At 45.9% G+C, this 20,938-nt stretch overlaps 1 protein-coding gene and 1 non-coding gene across 2 annotated transcripts in view; both read left to right on the forward strand.

The window, feature by feature from the left end:
- Positions 1 to 20,938, forward strand: part of FLT1 (fms related receptor tyrosine kinase 1) — a 218,462-nt gene that overhangs the window by 190,547 nt on the left and 6,977 nt on the right. The window contains exons 21-29 of the mRNA XM_054719726.1: positions 2,215 to 2,371; positions 2,810 to 2,907; positions 3,580 to 3,702; positions 5,272 to 5,383; positions 6,959 to 7,058; positions 12,469 to 12,574; positions 13,322 to 13,464; positions 16,214 to 16,298; positions 18,023 to 18,117. Of these exons, the coding sequence (XP_054575701.1) occupies positions 2,215 to 2,371; positions 2,810 to 2,907; positions 3,580 to 3,702; positions 5,272 to 5,383; positions 6,959 to 7,058; positions 12,469 to 12,574; positions 13,322 to 13,464; positions 16,214 to 16,298; positions 18,023 to 18,117 (1,019 nt within the window). The remainder of the gene's footprint in view (positions 1 to 2,214; positions 2,372 to 2,809; positions 2,908 to 3,579; positions 3,703 to 5,271; positions 5,384 to 6,958; positions 7,059 to 12,468; positions 12,575 to 13,321; positions 13,465 to 16,213; positions 16,299 to 18,022; positions 18,118 to 20,938) is intronic.
- LOC114228549 (U6 spliceosomal RNA) lies at positions 20,789 to 20,890 on the forward strand. The gene has a single exon (XR_003614700.1). It is a non-coding gene; the product is annotated as a U6 spliceosomal RNA (small nuclear RNA).

Genomic DNA, 20,938 nt, shown 5'->3' on the forward strand with positions numbered 1-20,938 from the left:
GGATCCAACCAAAGACACACATGCTCTACCAGACGGGCAGCATATAAGCAAGGACATATTTTCCCCAATTTTAAACCATGTCCTCTCATAATTAGAACCTTTAAGCTGAATGGGATCTTTGTGATCAGCTATTACACACCCTCACAGTATAGATGTGCTCAGAAAAGTTGAGTGATTGACTTAAGGATGCACACCTACCAAGAGATGAGAGAAAGAACTCAGCTCTCTTGTCTCCCCTTCCAGTGCTTTTCTCTGCACTACACTGGATACGGAGGGGGAGAAAACAGAAGACAAAGTGAAAAGTGGTGCCCTGAGCTCAGGGCAGTGCAAACCAGTCCTGAAATCCTGGACTGGCTTCAGGAAGAACTAAGCCAGAATAATACCCCAGGGAGCAGGGCAGGATGGGACATTTGGATTTGTGCGTCCTTTGTTTTGAAGAGTTTGCTTCCTTCTCCGGCTATATTTAATGATTCACCTCCCTGTTGGTGGAGCCTAGTATTACATGGAAAACACATGGCTATATTTCATATTTGGAACCTAAAGCAATATAAAGAGAAGGTGAAGGAAAACTCAAAAGGCTAAATAGAAATGGGATATTTCATTTTCCAAATAAATTCACTGCTTTCTGACAGAGTCCCAAAAAGTTCAGTAAATCAACCTTTATTTAACAGAAATAGTTACCAATAAGCAAAGCTGAATATACCATTGATTGAGAGTCTGAAAGTGGATGAGGGAGCTTGAGTTATGGTTCTTGGGAGACATGCCCCAGGCTGAGACTTCTGGGAAAGTCAGGACGAAGGCTGCCCAGAGAGCATGGCCGTGGACCTGAGCCCTGAATGGGCCTGTCAAGCACTCTTCTCCCCCACACCCTTGCCAGCACTCTTCCCTACTGCCTTCTGTCCTGGAGAGGGTCTTGTAATAAATAAAATTCCAGTCCCCAACTGAGCAGAATCTAACTGCTTCAAGGAGATATTCTTTACCAGCTTTCAGGTAGGTCACCAGAGTGGCAGTGGCTGTTCACACCGAGTCCTGCCTCCCGTCCTGCAGCACAGGAAGGTCTCTTTTCAGGGGCAGCAGCCTCGTAGCCTCTACACTTTCAGAATTTGTCAGCTGTCCCTCCTGAAACTCTCTCCACTGGCCTCTGCTTGCTCCCACTGCGCCCTCTAGTGGAGGGATCACTCCTATTTTGTGACATTTCTAGGAAAAGCCAAGGAAGGGCAGGAAGCCTGGGTAATCCTAGCACTGCCACCGTGTGCTGGCAGCTCAGGGGACAGCACTGAACCCCAGTCCCCCTGGGCCTTGTTTCAGCATTGCCATCTGGCAGAATTGAGACTAGGTACCTGGTCCCGTCATGAGGCCACGGGGAGTGTTTATTGTCACAGTTGTTAGTTGAATTACTAAATGTGCTACAAATCCTGTCTGGTTCCACATAAACACCCAGACCAATAACTCGTTTTTCTATGAGTCAGAACATGATAGGATGATAGAGCCTTTCAGATGAGGAAAATGAAACCCAGACAAATAAGGTGATTTGCCCAAGATCACATCGCTAATGGAAGAGCTAGACTGCACACCAGCGCTTGGATGCCCTGTCCAGGATGGAAGGCCTTTTCTACCCCTGTTAGGGTCTAACTGTATTGGAAGAAGAAAAAAATGTTCATGTTCCCTCCTTTCCTAAGGCAACCAGAGAAATTGGTGCTGTAGCCCTCTTATTACTCCTCGCGGGATGACAAAGTGAAGCCCCAAGTCCGCTGGGGATGCTTTCCGCCATTCATGTCATCTTCCATAAGCTGGCACATGGGATGGGAAAAGTGGTTAAGGGCACAAACTGAAGACGGCCAGGCCTGAGTTCAAGCTTTGCCATTTACTGGCTGCATGTGACTTTGATTACTTGACTCCTCTAAACCTATTTCTTTATGTATAAGCAATAACTACTTTATGGAATTGTTGGAAAGATTAAATGAGAAAATATACCTAGGGTTTTTTTTTTAATATTCTGGCTCACACAGAGTAAGCTCTCAGTGAGTTCCAGCTGAGATGACTACTCCTTTATCCCACAACCCCAGGAGTAGCCAGGTGCTGTGCTGCTAATTTACTACCTGTTTTATGGAATGACATTCTCTCAACTCGGGCAGTTGTCAGCTTGAGGTACTACCTTCTCCATTTCGGTTCTGGAGCTCCCTTTCATCCGTGTCCTTCTTGGTCTGTTCAAAGGATGCAGCATTACACATGGAGCCTAAGAAAGAAAAAATGGAGCCAGACGTGGAGCAAGGCAAGAAACAAAGACTAGACAGTGTCACCAGCAGCGAGAGCTTCGCAAGCTCTGGGTTTCAGGAAGATAAAAGTCTGAGTGATGTGGAGGAAGAGGAGGGTAGGTATTAATTCCTTCCTGTCCTACAGTCTGAGATATTTTTACAACATACTGTGCATCTCTGAAATTTTTTTCTTATTTATCACCCTAATAAACATCCGTGGGAGACTCGAAGGGTAATGTCCTGAGGAGATAAGATTTGAGTAAGATTATTTACAGAGTTACTAATTTTGACAGGGAACTCTGTACAATTGTCTCTCCTCAAGCCTTTTTGTCTTAATGGGCTATTCCCCCCACCCCCCACCCCCATGCTTGGGAAAATGGGCTGGAGGCCTGGAAAAATCTCTGATATTCATACTGAAACTCAAATGCCCTTGAAAATGAACTCTGATCCACTTATTGGTTTGTTTTAAGTTTTACTAACATTGATCCAATAAACCGGGGTTTGGCATAATAACACGCGCCATTACAAACAGCTATGGTTTTAATGCTTTCCAGATTCTGACGATTTCTACAAGCAGCCCATAACGATGGAAGACCTGATTTCTTACAGTTTTCAAGTGGCCAGAGGCATGGAGTTTTTGTCTTCAAGAAAGGTCAGCCTTGCTCTTTACTGTTGCTCTTCTTTGCCAGGGTTGGACATGTGGACACTGACATGGACAAACACACGTGTGGGCTATAAATCCACTTTTCCTAGTATTTGCTTATATTCATGTCCTTAAATATAGAGTAAATATCATGACCGATGCCTGAATTTGTCCTGATAGGAGCGAGGAGTTTTGAGAACACCAAGTCTTAATACCAGGGGGTAGAACTGAACTCTAGGGGAAAGCTGACCGGACGGACCTGGTCCTCATTATTCACATCGCCCTCCACGTAGCTGCAGCACTGGCCAGAGCCTCAGAACACTCCGTTCCCAGGAGGGTTGTTAGTCCAGCTGAGGGGCCCTCCTGGGAACTGGAGCTGGAGGACCAAAGGTTGGGGGAAGTTTTGCTCCCCGGGAGAATTTGATCGCAGCTTCATTGAAGAGGATGCTGTGCTGCAAACAGGAGCAAAGCAGATGCAGGCCCTGCCTTGAGTTTGGGGCCTCCGGGGGCCTCTGTTTGTGCAGAGGCGCTTCACGTTTATGGTGACTCCATGGCCACTGGGGGCTGCTTCCGTTGTGTAACAGATCCTCAAATTAAGAAGAATAATGACACTGAGAAGCCACAGGAAATTAGTCAGTTAGACTAAGGAAATGCATTGATTATGCAACCGTTTTATTATAGTGCATTCATCGGGACCTGGCAGCTCGAAACATTCTGTTGTCTGAGAACAACGTGGTGAAGATTTGCGACTTTGGCCTCGCCCGGGATATTTATAAGAACCCTGATTATGTGAGAAAGGGAGATGTAAGTCAGTTTGATATTTCTTTGACTCATTTATACCCTATCGTTTTTAAACCACAGACCAATGCGCTTGGTAAATATTTACACTTCCTCGACAGTGGTCCCCAGAAAACCATCGCGTGTTTCTGTGGAGACAAGCGACGGCTGTGTCCCAGAGAGCCCGTGTGTGGGGTGGCCCTTGTCCGAACGGCCACTGCACCGGGCTCTGTTTTCCCCTCACCGCCCGCGGGGTACCTGTCCTCCGGGCAGGGCTGCCTGAGATGGCTAACCTGGGAAGTGTTTAGCAGGGCTCTGGGCACCTCCCTTTGACTCCTGTGGGAGTTTTGGAATCACTGGAAAGAACAGCCTGGACTCTTTCCCTCAAATAAACCCAGATGATTGATTCAGCAGGTGTATATATCTCAGGAAAGGGTGGGGGAGGTATTGGTATTATCTTGTTATTGAGGAAGCTGCCCCCCCCCTCACCCCCGCCTTCCATGCATTGCATCCACCTGTGGCTCACACTGGCTCTTCTCTGCTTGTTTGTGGACACAGTGTTATGTTTCACTTTTGTGGGTGACCTCCTGTGTCCTCTCTTCTCAGCCTGCACCCTGAGCGCTGAAGCCTGTGTCTGGGCCCTGCCAATTACTCTCCAGAAGTGGTTCTCAGACTTCAGTGCGCTCACAAATCACCTGGAGGGCTTATTAAACTACAGTTAGCTGGGCCCCACCCCCAGAAATTCTAACTTAGTAAGTCTTGTGTAGAGCCTGAGATTTTGCCTTTCTAACAAGTTTCTAGATGCTGCTGACACAGCTGGTCCCAGGACTTTACTTTGAGAGCCACTGCTTCAGGCCCTTTAAAAAAAAAAAAAAAAAACTTTCTTGGGGAGCCCTGACTTGCAGAGATTGCATCTATCTATGTATTGGTCTGTCCTCTTCTGTTCATCTGTATCTCTTTCAGCCTCTCCCTGCTCCCCCTTGCATTTTTCTCTTTGTCTCTCCATTGTCCCATGATTCATTCCCATCCATCTAAGGCGGCAAGGCCTAAGTCACCAGGATTCCTGTTACCAAGAAGAGAACAAAAATGTGTCTGGACACCTGAAAACCAGCCATATGGTCTCCCAAATACTGTCTATCACCTTCTTTCCTTCCTGTGCCTTTGCCCACTACCCCCATTTAATGACTTTTAAAATTCTGTCTTTTTAAATAAGAATGCTGTTCAAAATCCTCCTTGTGAAGAAAAATTTCTGGAAATTATGGATTTTTCAGGATGTCTTTCAATTCAGATCACCCTTTTCCAGGTCCCTGTGGAGTGCAGGTTTTTGGGGGAGACTGATTTCTTACAGAGTCGTGCTGGACACATAAGAGGGGCTTACTAAACAGTAGTTATCTTCATAGGAATCGCATAGCGCATAGCTCTCTCTTTTAATATAACTGCATGTTATAAGCGTTTTCTCCGTGTTAGGAAACCATAACTGCTCTAGGAAATGATTTCTGGGCCAAGTGTTATCTGGGAAGTGACCTTATGGGCACTTGGGTTGAATGTGCTTTGTTTGCATGTCCTTCTGCTCAAGGCCCCCTTGCCCTTTTCTAGACGCGACTTCCCCTGAAATGGATGGCTCCTGAATCTATCTTTGACAAAATCTACAGCACCAAGAGCGACGTGTGGTCTTATGGAGTACTGCTATGGGAAATCTTCTCCTTAGGTAAATGTGGGGGAAGGAAGAGATCAAATAGACAAGAACCAAATGTCTGCTGAGTGTCCTTTGGGTAAATACAACCTTTAGGCCAGCTTCTAAAAGAACCTAAAACCCTCACAGAGCGTGGGTCCGTGCAGAATCTCAGGTGAGGAGTGGTGCGTGTGTGTGTGTGTGTGTGTGTGTGTGTGTGTGTGTGTACCCTGAAAAGTAAGGAAGCTTTATACAGACAAAGTCAGACAAAGTCAGATCAGTACAAATCTGAAGTTGGGTTTACGTTCAGCCAATCTGGCTACTCCTTTCCTTGTCTTTTGCCCCCTTCTCCTAATTCCTCAAACACACTGATTCCTAATGCCCTTTCCACTCCCTCCCTGCATCATGCCTCCTTCGGAGTTTCCTAGGAAAGGCCCCAGCAAGCACAAGTCAACCAGTGTTAGGAGCAGGAGGCCTAAATAGTGCAGCTAGTCCTGGACAGTGGTTTATGCAGGATGAAAGATGGGGACATTGGGTGTAGTTATTCTGCTTCCAGAAACATCCACGATGGGTAGCTAGACGCCTGTTCAAGGCCCCGAGCACACAGATGTGCACAGAGCCCACATCTGATTGCAGACACACACTGATGCTCTGAAGCCTCCCAAATGTGGGGTCTAGCCAAGAGTCTTTTGGACTTTGCCAAAAATTTGCCTTTTAGAACAAATAAAAGTCACCCAGTAACATCCCTGGTTTCCTGTAATGTGTGGAAATCATTCCCCTGCTTTCGATGACAGGCACCTGTTGCTTCCAGTCTTTGAAAGCAGCTTGGCGGCCACATGGCCCCACAGTGACACAGCGCCAGCACTGCACACCTCCCAGCTGCTTCCTACCAGCAGGAATCACTAGAAAGTACAGACAAACACATGTGAGATAGACTAGGTTCGGGGTCTGGAACAGAGCAGACTAGGAGGCCGGGCTCACTACTATCCCTAGCCAAGAATCCCCCTAAACGGAAAGGTTACGTGGGCATCCTGAACAGCAAAACTCGCAAAAGGCGAAGTCTAGGCCCTCTGGGACCCTCTGGCACACAGACTCCTGCCTACAGGCAACCCCTACATTAAGCTCCTCCTGGAGCTCAAGGCTCCTCTCCCTCAGTCCTGGCACAGCAACTAGTGCCCAGTTCTGTGAGAAGTTTACAGGAAAGGAGTGAATTAAAATCACCCTCACTGAGGTATGAATAATCCACAAGTGACCTTGGCCTTTTAAAATGAAGTTTATTAACGCAAGGAATGAGTCTAATGACGGATTTCTTTAGAGTTGCTTGTGGGGAGGGAGAAGGGACCCTTCAGATGACACCCTCTCTCCTGAGCAGATACAGGAATGACCTGAGGTATCGGACACCCAGCACCACGGGACCGGCCAGGCAAGCGGGCATCACTAGCAGGCATTTGCTGAGCTTCAGTATGGGTTGTACTGTGTGTGGAGATCCATTCCAGTCACTGTGAATTTATTACTAAACTATCACTTTAAAGGGAGGAAAAGGACCCCCTTATAGTCTTTTGTGCCCTGAAGCCGTAATGTGCCCTGTGCTTTCCCCATTGTCTCGCGCAGGTGGGTCTCCATACCCAGGAGTGCAGATGGACGAGGACTTCTGCAGCCGCCTGAAGGAAGGCATGAGGATGAGGGCTCCTGAGTATGCAACTCCTGAAATGTGAGCCCTGGGCCTCCTCCATCCCCCTGACAGCTCTCGTGCCAGCAAGACACCTCAGAAAGGGGGCATTTGTTGAGTTTTAGCATCCCAGTCCTGCGTAGCCTCAATCGTGCTGGGAGTATCCCAGAGTGAGGCACCCTGACCTTGAGCCATCCTTACCTATTTCCTCTCCTGACCACTGGCGTGGCTTTGCAAGGCCTCTGGCTGGGAACTGAAGTTAGAAACTCAATTCTAGGTATGAATCCAGGCAAAACTAACAGACCACCCAGGAACTAAATGTAAGACCTTGTCCTCACGCACAGAGTGGAAGCCAAATAAGTAAGCAGCCACAGGGACAGAGTGCTAGAAGCCCCTATGACCTGTCCTCTGTCCTCACTAAAGACCAGTTCGGAAGGCAGGGGAAGAGGTGTAGGAGAGGAAGCGGGCGATTTCCTGATGGAATCAGCCATTATACTCCACGGGAGGCAACTTGGGCAACAAGACTGCTTGAGACTCATCTTAGGAATTGGCTGCAGCGCCTGGAGCTTCTCGCGGTGGCTTCCTGCTGTGCAGCCCTGTGACTCCAGGAAGGGGACAGGCTCTGTGCGGAGGCTTCCTCCATTGTTCAAGGCTTGCTTGCCTCTCTTGGACGCTCTTTCTTCCTGAGCAGGAATGTGATGACACTTGCAGTTTTGTTGAGCTGCTGACAAGGACTTGGGCCTCCCCAGGGCGGCACCACCTTTCCTGAACCGGCAGGCGGCCCTCCCCATCCCACCCACACAATGGGGTCCTGTCAGAAGCCCTGGGATGGCCTCTGGGGAGGAGTCAGAGGGGATGGAGGAAGTGCGGACTTGGCCAGAGGGCAAGGTCTCTGTCTCTTTCCTTCAGGTCTGGAGACAAGGTTAGGTCAGACCCAGGGTGAGGGCGAGGAGGCCAGGGGACTCAGGCCTGGGAAGGCAGAGTGTGGGGCAGCCTTACATGGTCTCCTTGTCGGGAAAGTTCAGGGAGTTGGAGGCAAGGCCCCTTTCTGAGCGCTGGGGACAGATGAATTAGCCACGAGGACTGCACTGGGGCTGTAGTGCTCGAGGCACGGAGAGTTTTTGTCTCCTTTTCCGTGGTTGAGAGGGGCGAACACCAGATCTGGTTTAAAGGGAGATTACTTGGCACCTTAGGTTTTGTGTTTCCCCCACACCATCTCCTCTCCAGTTCCTGCAACCTTAAGGAGCAGGCAGGCAGATAGATAATCTGACTTTGATAAGTAAGGAAACTCAGCCTCTGAGAAGTGAAGTGCTTTGTCCTCTATCAGCTAAGTAATAGAGGAAACAAATCTAGAAGCCAGTCCTTTGGGCTGGCCTCCTGAGATCTCATGACTGTTAAATTAGGAATATACCCCCCGTGCCTTAGAAGAAAGGTTTCTCTAACACGTCCACTCATGCTCTGAGTTAAATATTTCCTTCCACTTTTCACATAAGGTGAAAATCACAAGAATGCGTTCTCTATCACTAACAGTAATAGTAATCATTGCAGTCATTATTAAATAACATGTAATAGTTATTTAGTGCTTATTAAGTGCCAGACACTGTCTTTGCACTTATAACATGTATTCATTTTCCTAATGCTCATAACAATCCTATAGAGTAGGTACTATTATAATCCCCATTTTACAGATGAGAAAACCAAGGCACAGAACAGCTAGGTGATTTGCCACATTGCTAGCAAGTTAAGCAAACCCAGCCTGAGTCCAAAGTCCACAACACTGTGCTACACACGTGCAGAGTGTATTTCCAAGTCTTACCCAGCTTCTGGTCCAGAGCAACTGTAGAGGCACAAAGTCATATCAGCTGTGGACTAAGAGCTCCCTTGGACTTCGACTTTCCGAAACCTTCAAGTCTTCACATAAACCTCTCCCAGGTTGCCCTGGTACCCCCCGCAGCCAGAGGAAGGATTGTTCCTTAATTCTAGCGATTTATTTCAGAAATGATAAAAAGTAAGATGCAGTTTCGTGAAGTGTTGGTTCAGAAGGACAGAATTCAACCTTAGCCATTCTGAAGCATTTGAAGGTTGCCGGGGTGAGGACGGAGTACAGCTCTCAGAACCGGGATTCTGTGACCTGAACTTGGCTTAAAGTGGCATGCATGTGAGAGCTTGGGTGATGGCTCAGACTGGAAGCTCTTCCCATAGACCCCTTGCCTCCGGCTTATTCCAAGAAGGGCTGTTGGGTTGTGTGCAACTGGTGTTCCTTTACTTTATTAAAACCTGTTTACTTAGAGATGTGAAACTGTTTAACGCTACATCATTGGTTTTCTGCCCAGAGCCTCAGATGTCTGTCAATAAGGGAATAAGCAGTTAATTTTTTTCTTTTCCTTTGGTGTTTGCTGAGATAATTTGTATTGAATTTCAGGAGAAAGAAGTGAAAACTAGAAATCAGAAGCCAAGAATCAAAATACAAAACAGCAACCGTTGTAGGTAGTCCCTCTTGCTAGTTTCAGCACAGACAACCCAAAAGAGCCCTGCTCCCGGTCACATCCCCAACAGCTGCTTGCTCAGTGGGAGATGCTGCTGGCTGAGCACGCAGGGCCTCTGACCCGTCCTCCCTGTCTCAGGCCCCCTTTTTGTTTTCCCAGTTCAAGTCTTTCTTGCTTTGGCTTCCTTTCGTCGGTTGTCTATGGATATGTCTAACGTTCTCCCAATGGCCTCTGTTTCTTGCTTTATAAAGGAACCTTGGACGATTAGGCCTGAATGTGGCCAGAGGGGAGCAGGCCAGCCTCCACCACAGCCCATGCAGCATGGGGAGAGGGGTCTGGCTTTTGTCTAGTGACCACCTGTCTCTGTAGTATATATCTTTCCACCTGTCTCAATGAGTAACACATATAAACTTACCTGAAAATGAGATTCACATAGGACTGTGCAGACCGACCTAAGCTACTTCAGACTTTTGGTGACCACAGGCTGGCCCAGCTTGCCCGAATGAGTACCTTGAGCCCTTACTCTGAGGCACTGCCGGTCAGGAACTGTTAGGGACTGTGAGAGCTGCAGCTCTGTCCTGTGTCTCCCAAAGAGCAGGGACAACAGCCCAGGGTTAGAGTTCCCTTCCTCACTCCCAGTCACCTCTGTCTGTAATTGAGTCCCAGTGCAGTGGTACCCAACGTTGGTCCACACGCCACACTCACCAAAGGGCCTTCACAGGCTCTCGGAACCAGCTGACCCACTCTCCACCCCCTGGGCGTTAGGAGAATAGGTGCAGTAGATGAAACAAGGGGGGGTGGGGAGGGAACCAGAGTCATCTTCTGAGAAGAGTCTTGACCCGTAGGTTTGGACAAACGTAGGAGAATTTGCAATTCACACAAGTTATTTTTATGAGCTCCTATCCCTTACTCAGAGCTTCAGACATCTGCTTACTGGGTACTTGTCAGAAAGCAGAACCTCAGTATCCAACTATGAGGAAAGCAGAGGATGTCTGAAGACCACATGGTGCCACCATTCCCCTGGGCACCTAGAATTTTATCCCTGGGTTAAATCAGAACCTTAGGACTTGTATACCTGGACGACACTGTTTTGTTTCTCAGGATTGTTTTTACTGAATGGTATTTTTTTGCTATTAATGCTTTGGCCAACATTAAAAGATAGTGTCCAATGGGAGAAAATGGGGCACGTCAACAATAAAGATAAATAAATAAAAAAGGCGGACCCCCAAAGTCCTTATTGCCTAGATGGTAATGATGTTGAGCAGCGTCTAGGAGAGCCTCCTTTCAGATTTCAGTTCTGGGAATGGCCATGCGACTTCCACGTACCTGGTTTGTTTTGAACTGCTGGCTTAGGTGCATAATGTAATGCACCTTCTTTTTTGCCAGTTACCTGGGAATCATGATATAAACTTTGCATATTAACTTTGTCTGTAGTTCCACCTTTTATTCTTTATTTTACCTACCCCCGCCCCCATTCTTCTTTCCCTTTTTTTAACCTTCCTATACTCTTACTGTCTTTACCAGCCACTTCATATGCTTTGAAACCAAATAGGGCTATCCTTAAGAGATACTTGGAGCTGTTGGTGCAACCTGAACGCACACAGCTGGGAGTGGCAGAGGTCAGAGGAGCACTGGAGCTGCTCAGGTGCTCTCTCTTCCCGGAGGCCAGTCTGACTTCCTTCAGCAAATCTTTATTGAGTGCTTATATGCCAGGACCTGGAGTAGATAAAGGGTGTGAGGTCCCCTCCCAGTTCCAAATTCTGAGCCCATTCAGATTTTGATCCTACACAGTCTGAGTCCTCTTTAGTCCAGATGATCTCCTGAGAGAAGAGATTACTTAAAATAAACATCTCTTGGAGAGAGCAAAAGAGCCCAAAGAGAATAAATCCCTAAGGCAGTGTGTGTGCAGACTGCTGGCTTGTGTCCCTGCAGACAGGACCAAGAGAGGAGCCCAATACCTTCATTTCTAAGATGTCAGAGGAGAAGAATTGCAGAGGAACCTGCTGACATTGAAATCCCAGAACAAGATTCAGCTTCTGTAATATTAAGACAAATGTTTTCATGTCCAGAAGCCCAGCCTGTATTTCTGCCTTCAGTGGTAGGAAGCCTTTGACGTGCTGGGGACAGGGGAAGTCAGCCACAGGCAAGGAACTTGTGCACAGGCCAAGGACACACTCACATGTTAGGTTGTCTGCCACCTTTTGGAAGTGATATGAGTCCTACACACAGGGCCTTCTCCATCTGCTTCCACCAGAACTCTGAGGACTTGGAAATGCCACATGCTTATTAAGAAGCCCAAGCCAGCCCAGCTGGTGTGGCTCAGTAGTTGAACACCAACCTATGAACCAGGAGGTCATGGTTCGATTCCCAGTCAGGGCATATGCCCGGGTTGTGGGCTTGATCCCCAGTGCAGGAGGCAGCCAATCACTGATTCTCTCATCTCTCTCTCCTTCTTCCTTCCTCTCTTAAAATATATTTTTTAAAAAGTCCAAGCAGCCTCTGTTACAGCCTGATCATCTAATAAGTACTGCAAACTATTCACCCATTGATATTTGTGTCTACGTTAACATTTTACCTTTAAGAAGTCCTGCTTTTGGCAGTGAGGGGAGAAGTACTGCACTTCAGACCTAACTGCAGTGAACGGTGGTTTTTCCTTTTCGTAGCTCTGCTTCTTCCCAGAGCGCCCTTCCACTCTGCACTCCAAAGAACTAGGGTTGCGATGGGCTCTGGAGGGGGTTCCTTAACCTGCCTTTGAGGACATATTTTCCCCCACCAGCAGGACCTGGCCCAAACAGCCATTTATGTGTTGGTGCTGCATAACAGAATTTACAAAGAAAGGCATATATCATACAAGAAGCCTAGTCATCATATGTATGACAATACCTTCGCTTTGGGGTGTGGCATGTGGGGCAGCTGTATCGTCACCGCTACTCTCCAACCATTGCTCTCCTGCTTTCACCCAACAGCTATCAGCTCATGCTGGACTGCTGGCACCGAGACCCCAAAGAAAGGCCAAGGTTTGCAGAACTTGTGGAAAAACTAGGCGATTTGCTTCAAGCCAATGTACAACAGGTAAAGCTCTAGAATACCAGAAGCCAGATGCCTTTTTGGATGTAAGCCAAGGGGGTGTTTTGTTCTTTTAATAGCTGTTAATAGCTGAGATTAGCAGTAAAAAAAAAAAAAAGGGTGTGTGAGGGGGCCTGATGCGGCGGGGGCCTGACATGGCGGGGATCTCCCTTTTCCGCATCCCGCGCAGAAAGAGAGATGAACGAACCGGTTCTAAATGGAGGCTGCCAGGGATTTAGAAATATTAGAAATAAAGAAAACAAGACGCAGAAATAGATTCATGAAGCTGGGAGCTGGGTGGATCATTCTGTGCCTGGCTGAGGCCACAGAACAGATCCAGACTGCAAAGCTGAGGCTTTATTTATATTCAGGGACAAACAAGGTAATCTACAATGTTCTTGTAAGTTTCACTTGTTTTGGCAGCACTTGCTGCCCCTCCCACAGCCCACTAGCTACCCAAGAAGGATCTAGGGATCAGTTACAGGATCAGGCTTAATTATGCTGGGAGGGGTCTGCCCTCCAAATGAACTTGTTTGTGACCCTGCCACAGGTCAGTCCGAGGCTTAACCCTATAACCACTTCCTACAGGTGTGTGTGTGTGTGTGCATACACAATAATTATCTTTTACAGAATTATCTTTCCAAAACACGACTAAGATTGTAAATATAACATAGTTGAAACTGACATAATGCTTCACAAAAATCGATTGCAGTAGAAATTTCTGCACTTACAGCTCTATCTTTGGTATTTTAGGATGGCAAAGACTATATCCCACTCAATGCCATACTGACAGGAAACAGTGGGCTCACATACTCAACTCCTGCCTTCCCTGAGGACTACTTCAAGGACGATAGTCCAGCTCCAAGGTTTAATTCAGGAAGTTCTGATAATGTCAGGTAAGACTTTTTTCTTTCCCCAACTTTATATTATAATATTTTCAAACATAACAAAACAAAAAAACCCGCACCTCCTAAATTCAACCGTAGTTAAGTTACCCCTATTTGGTCTATACATATATGTATCTGTACACAGTCCCTGTGTGTGTATTTTTCTTTTTAATGAAGCATTTGAAAGAAGGCCTAAACCATTATGACACTTTCCACCTAAATACTTTGGTATACATCTTGTAAGGATATTTTCCTGTGTAACCACATCAAAATTATCATACCAAAGAAATTGATAATACTTTAATATTGTTAAGTATTCAAATTTCCCCAAATGCCTTTTACACCTTAAAAAGAAGGATCCAATCAAGAATAACTCTTTGCATTTTCTTCAGTTCCTTTAGTCTATCTTATTCTAGAACAGTGGTTCCCAATGTGGGGCACACGCCCCAAAGGGAGGCAATTTGATTTTTAAGGGGGGCAATTAGAGAATGAGTTATTAAAAGTGAATTTTTTTTGCATTTCTTATGGTTCTAGGGGCCTCATATACTAGTACAGTATATAAAGATATATTATGTCATATTTATGCACTTCAGTTCTCTATTATATGTTTTGAAACTTTATTTGCTATTTTTTCATATCACTTCATATTATTATTTTAACAATTTCTTAGTGATTTCTTCCTCAGTACTTCAGCTGTCCTTTCCTTCTTTTATTTTTCTCTTTCATGCCATGTTCTTTGGAAGCTTGTTTAGACCAAGTTAATGGCCTTTTAGGCTTCCTCCACATGAATAGGAGTTCACTTTTTGAATAATAATAATTATATGTCACAAGGAGGGCATGGATTTTAGAGATGCTTAGGTGGGGCATGGCCAAAAAAAGGTTGGGAACCACAGTTCTAGAATAATTCCTTCATCTTTTTTTTTTTTTTCAATAACATTGACTTTTTTCATAAGATCTTAGATACAATTAAACAAACACACTAGATTTTTCTTTCTTACCTGATAAACGAACGTAACTCTCATTACTGCAGAGGAAATTGGAGAGAGGGGTAGGGAAGAAATATTTGAGAGCCTCCCACTGGGGGGTAGCTACATGTGTATCACACATGTTCAGTACTATAAGTTACATATATGTCACATATGTTGTTACTAATTGTTGCACATGTATCACACATTAGTACTAATGATTACACATGTATGACACCCCCATACTAATGGTTATACTAGTACGTTGTCGTACACATTCAGTACTAATGGTCACACAGACACATGCTGTGTGTGGACTGGCAATGTGCTAGGCTTTTTGCATATGCCAACTCCTTTGAGGTTCAAAACAATCTTATGAAGGAGATATTATTATTATTCATGTTATACAGTTGAGGACATTAAGGTTCCATGAGGAATAGCTTGCCAAAATTGTGTCAGAAGAGAGTTTCTAGCCCAGGTATTCTGCCACTCCCTCCCTGTTCCATGCAGTCAGGACTCTTTTGGGGGCTGACTATCCTGTGGACTTTCCAGCATCTTTATCTGCAGTGGACACAACCCTAGGACTCTGACCTCAGTCCAGACAAACTTGGCAGGTGACCAGGGAAGGCACTGGGAAAAGCTGCACAGTCTGAAAAGATTGACAGCCTAGAAGCCCAGTGGCCAGCCCAGATTTGTGGTAATGGGTGGCAGGTCAGTGGCACTGCTCATATTTCACAACCAGCCCAAGAAGCTGAAACAGAGGAGCCATCCATTCTTTTTTAATATATTATTGATTTTTTACAGAGAGGAAGAGAGAGGGATAGAGAGTTAGAAACATTGATCAGCTGCCTCCTGCACACTCCCTACTGGGGATGTGCTCACAACCAAGGTACATGCCCTTGACTGGAATCGACCCTTGAGTCTGCAGGCCGACGCTCTATCCACTGAGCCAAACCGGTTAGGGTGCCATCCATTTTTTAAAGATGAGAAAACTAGCTTGGATTAAATAAATTGGCAGGGTCTGATTGGGTCAGAGATCGGGGAGGGGAGTGTCAAAGTTATTTGGGCCCTTCCAGCACGTTGCTTAGCCTTGGGCCCAATAGAGAGCTTGCCTAAGAAACTAGGCCTTGCAGGCAGTGACAGGGTATCAGATTGAGAAATTCAATCAGTAGATTAACTTGTCTTATGAGTAACCGTATGGTGGATATCTTTGACAGTCTTTCCTAAAGGATCTCCAACAAAAGGTCTGGGAGTAGTTGTGGGGAAATCACACAAATATTACCCATTTCTCCCAATCTGTAATCATAGAACAGAATATACAAGACCAGCTCTAGTACTCAGTTATGCCATTAAATCAGCTGTGTGACCCTAACAGGTCATTGCATTTGTTCCCTCACATCCTTTTAGAAGTAGGCAGCCACATGATAAAGTCATGTCACATCTCTGGGCATTTCTTCCTCTTCTTTGTAATGTAGGGTGTTTAGACTAGATGATGGCTCAGGTCTCTTCTAGGCCTGACATTTTCTGATTCCACAAGGGGCCAGAGGTCTAACCACTACTGATTCTCTCAAATCCCTCTGGGGTTTTGCTCAAAACTATAAAATGTGGATTAGCAACCATGGGAGGAAGTGGCATCACTGGAGGGCTCCTAGGGGAATTTCAGTCTCAGGAGTAAGGTGATTCCTTCTGGTATTTTGGTTCATCGTTGCTGAGATATGGTGCCCATGGTCTCCTGACTAATCAAAGCTGGATGCATGTTCCTGTCTTGATTATTCTTTCTGTTTCTTTATCAGATATGTAAATGCTTTCAATTTCATGAGCCTGGAGAGAATCAAAACCTTTGAAAAACTTTCACCAAATGTCACCTCTATGCTTGATGTAAGTAATGGAATGAACCTACTCAACGCACCGTGGCAAGACCCTTTGCCAGACTCCACCCAACCCCACACTCCAGTGGTCTGGTGGCTCTCAGTCAGTGTGGGCCAATAATGAGTGGTGGCTGAAATGGCAATTTCAGGGGGATTAACAATAACACCGTTATACAGAGCTCATTGAAAAGCAGGTAAACCCCTAGTTTGAAGATGACCCGGAATTCATTCCAGGGTCCAAGTCCTTATCTAGTCATGACTTAGTCCCGTAGGAAACTTCATTGTGTGCTTGTAAGCTTCTTGGCTACCAATGATGGAACCCTACTTTCAGAGGACAGAGGAACTCAAAACTGTGAATGTCTGGGCCTTTGTGATGTAACAGAACTCTCTCTAAGAGCAGCCCGAGATCCTGGAAGAAGTCTGTCTGGGCCTATGCTCCTTCCATGAAGGTCCTGGAGACTGCACAGCCATGTTCCTACCCCGCTGCACTGGGAGGAGCAATCTATGCAGCCTGGCACACAAGAGGGCTCATTGTCTCTTGAAAGCACTGGGACCTGGGGTTGATAAAATCAGGGAGGAAAGGGGGTGCTGGGCAAGAGCGCCCCGTGGCCTCACAGACCTTTCCACCACAGTGTGAGCTCCATATATGCACTCTGCCACTGAGTGGGTAGAAATGCTGGCTCTTATGACCCGCCCACACTCACTGAGTCAGACTCTGCACCGTCTCGGGACTCACGTGCGCATTAGAGTGCGAGAAGTGCTGGTGATGACCATGTCCCACCGAGGCCTGTAAACCAACTGCAGTGTGAAGGGAGTGACCACAAACAGTGTGGCCATGACATGTAGCACAGTCCCTGTAAAGATACCAAAACCTCTTCAAACATACCAGGTAAAGAGGAAAAGGTAATTTAAACATGTTAAAGCATTACAAACCAGCTAAGAATGCAAAGGTAAAGTAGCTGGAAATGTTGTTTCGCTGTTTAGTACTTAGGTTTTAGGTCCAAGGATATGATACTCGGCAAACATGGAAGATCTCTCCCCCTCCCCGCTCCCTCCCTGCCCCAATATAGTGGGAATGACAGCAGCTTCTTGGCTGGCTTCGGCCTGTTTCCTGATAATTGAGGACATGAACACAGCCAGTGACAGATTCAAAGGGTGACAGGAACAAAGCATGGCAACAACTTACTGGAAATGGCCTATTAACAGAGTAATGAGGAATCTGCACAAACTCAATGCTAAAGATGAACCAACAAGAAAATAGAATTGCTGGAAACCATGACCAAGGGGTCTTGAAAATTCTACAGAATCTTCAAGAAAAAAATTAAACCATATATTTATAATTTCTCAGAATTTTTGCATATCATAGCCACCAAATAACAGCACTCTCATCGCCAATAGTCATCTGTCAGAATTAGTTTTAATATATTTATACAATAATTTGCATAGAAGTTTACTATGAAAAATGCTCATCTGTTGCCTGCAGGTTCCCCTTTTGTTTTAATTTATTTTCTCCACCTTCAGGGCTTCAAGTCACTGGGAATAGGCATTTCTTACAACTGAAGGTTAGACTTTCCAATATGAAGAAAATGCTTTGTCTTAATGGGCAGGGGTTGTGAAAGGTGAGGACAGAGCCTGGAGCGACTTTAGATGTGCCTCTCCCATACGCTCCCCAGACTTGGAATGGACCCCTGTGGCTCAAGCAAGAAGTGTAACCGTTTTCCTTCTTCCCGCCAGGATTACCAGGTGGGCGGTAGCACGCTGTTGGCCACCCCTTTGCTGAAGCGCTTCACCTGGACTGAGAGCAAACCCAAGGCCTCTCTGAAGATTGAGTAAGGAATCTGGGTGTCTTTTCTATGAACAATTGGTGTAGGGGGGATGGAGTGGGGGAACTGAAGGAAGATGATGGGAAGGTGGTTTAATGGGGGTATTTGAGTGCTAGTTGCCCTCCTGAACTATCATGTTCAGGCATTATAGAAAAACACATTTTCCCCCCTAGAAGGGCAGGGAGGAGGAGATAAACTCAGACATATGAGCACCAAGCTCTGGGAGGGAAGACTGGGGTTTACGAAGAGAAAATACGCAGAAAATTGCAGCAAAAACAGGCAGTCCAAACACAGGAAGCACAGTGCCTCAGGTGAAAGGAACAAACATCAGATCCCTGGTGGGACAGGGAGGGAAGCCGCGCCCATTGTTACACCGGCACGGCCTTCTTAGCAGAAGGGTCATGTGCTGTTGTCTAGTCCTAAGACGTGCCATCCTGGGAACCCAACCTTCAAATGAGGGCTTGCTTCCTGTTGGATCCTAGCACTTCTTCCCGACAGTGGCCAGCGACAACTACTCAGAACTACTTCAGCCCTTGCTTATACTCCACTGGCCCACACATCACTTCCACTTCTCTCCGCTAGTGTCTACCTAGGAACAGTGCCGGGCGGGGCAAGGCGGGGCCTTTCAGGCATCCCTTCCTTCCCTGGTTCCAGTGCCTGCCCATCTCACCCACAGGCAGAGCCTGCTCCTTTCATCTAAGTCAGGGGTCTGCAGATTTTTCCTCAATCCTGCCACTGTGGTATGAAAGCAGTCCCGGCAGAGGATAAGCAAGAAGGTGTGGCTGAGTTCCAACAAACTTTAACCCTTTGCACTCGCTTGCTTTTTTCTCGATTCCTTTATTCTACTCAGGATTTAATTTTTTAAATACCCCAGATTTCACAAATGCGGCAGTAGAATAAAAAACTGGAGTTTCTTATCATACAAACTTATTTATTTGGATTTTTTTATATTTCAAATTATTGATACATTCAATACAATTCGACATACGAGCTGCTACCGATGCTAACCGTGTCGAGTCACACTCGACATCCGAGTGCAAAAGGTTAAAACACAGGTGGCCCTGGCCAATGAACACATGAAAAGATGCTTAGCACCATTAGTCATCAGGGACATACAAATCAAAACCACCGTGAGATACCACTTCATACCCCCTGGGATGGTTAGAGTCAGAAAGTCACTGTTAGTGACGATGTGGAGAAATTAGAACCCTGTGTACCGCTGGTGGGAATGTAAAATAGTGCAGCCACTTTGGCAAATAGTCTAGCAGTTCCTTAAAATGTTAAGTGAGTTACTCTGTAATCCAGCCATTCCATTCCTTAGTATACACCCAACAGAAATGAAAGCTATGTCCACACAAAAACTTGTACACCAATGTTCCCAGCAGCATTATTCATAATCACCAAAAGTAGTAACAACCCAAATGTCCATCAGTTAATGAATGGAGAAATAAAAAGCTGCGTATCTATTAAACAGAATAGTAATTGAAAACAAAAAGTATAAAGTACTGGTACATGCTACAATATGGATGAACCTGGAAAACATTAAGAAAAAGAAGCCAGTCATAGTATATCACATATTGTATGATTCCATTGGTATGAAATGCCCAGGATAGGCAAGTCTATAGAAATGGAAAGTAGATGAGTGGTTGTCTAGGCTGGGGGTAGGAGGTGCAGGGAAGAGGAGCAGCTGGGTGTACTAATGGGTATGTATGTGTTTGGGGGGGCGGGGATGATGAAAACTGAGTGTGGTTATGATTGTGCCAACTGTGAATATACTAAAAGCAATTGATGTATACACTTTACAAAGATGAATTGTATAGCATGTCAATCACATCTCAGCAAAGCTGTCATTTAAAAACAAAATAGCCCTGGCCGGTTGTTCAGTGGTTAGTGCGTCGAACCTAGGACCAAAGGATCCTGGGTCCAAATCCCAGTCAAGGGCACTTAGCTCGGTTGCAGACTCCATGTCTTGCCCTGGTCAGGGCATGTGCAGGAGACAAACAATCAATGTGTCTCTCTCACATTAATGTCTCTCTCTCTCTCTCTCTCTTCTCTCTCTCTCTCTCTCTTTCTCTCTCTCACTCTCTCCCTCTCCTCCCTGCCTTTCACGCTCCCTAAACATCAATGGGAAAACATCCTCAGTTGAGGATTTAAAAATAATAAAAAAATAAATCTCTATTATAAAAACCCCTTGGCCATGACACCATCACGCCGTCATGCCCAAAGACTGGTCACCAGGAGGCTGCGTGCACTGCGAGGCGCGCATGAGTGGGCAGGGGCTTGACTCTGGGTCCTGCGTCCCTCCTGGCACGGCGCGAGTCAGTCTGGGTCCCGCCAGCGTGGTGGGTCTGGATCTCGTGCAATATCGCGCACTGGGCCTCTAGTAAATTAATAATAATAAAAACAAGACAAAACAGCCCAGCCAGGGTGGCTTAGTGGTTGAGTGTCAACCCACAATCCAAGAGGTTACCAGTTTGATTCCCAGTTCAGGCACATGCCCAGGTTGCAGGCCCGATCCCCAGTAGGGGGCGTGCAGGAGGCAGCCAATCAATGATTCTCTCTCATTATTGATGTTTTTCTCTCTCCCTCTCCTTCCTCTCTGAAATCAATAAAAAAATATATTTTTAAAAAAATAAAATAAAATCAAGAAAAACATATTTTTTAAAAAGCATGATGTGTGCTCGCTTCAGCAGCACATATACTAAAATTGGAATGATACAGAGAAGATTAGTATGGCCCCTGCGTAAGGATGCAAATTCGTGAAGTGTTCCATATTTAAAAATAAGATAAATAAAATTAAAAAAATAAAGATGTGTAAGTTTAAAAA

This window comes from Eptesicus fuscus, chromosome 7, assembly GCF_027574615.1.
Source record: "Eptesicus fuscus isolate TK198812 chromosome 7, DD_ASM_mEF_20220401, whole genome shotgun sequence".
Taxonomy (NCBI): domain Eukaryota; kingdom Metazoa; phylum Chordata; class Mammalia; order Chiroptera; family Vespertilionidae; genus Eptesicus; species Eptesicus fuscus.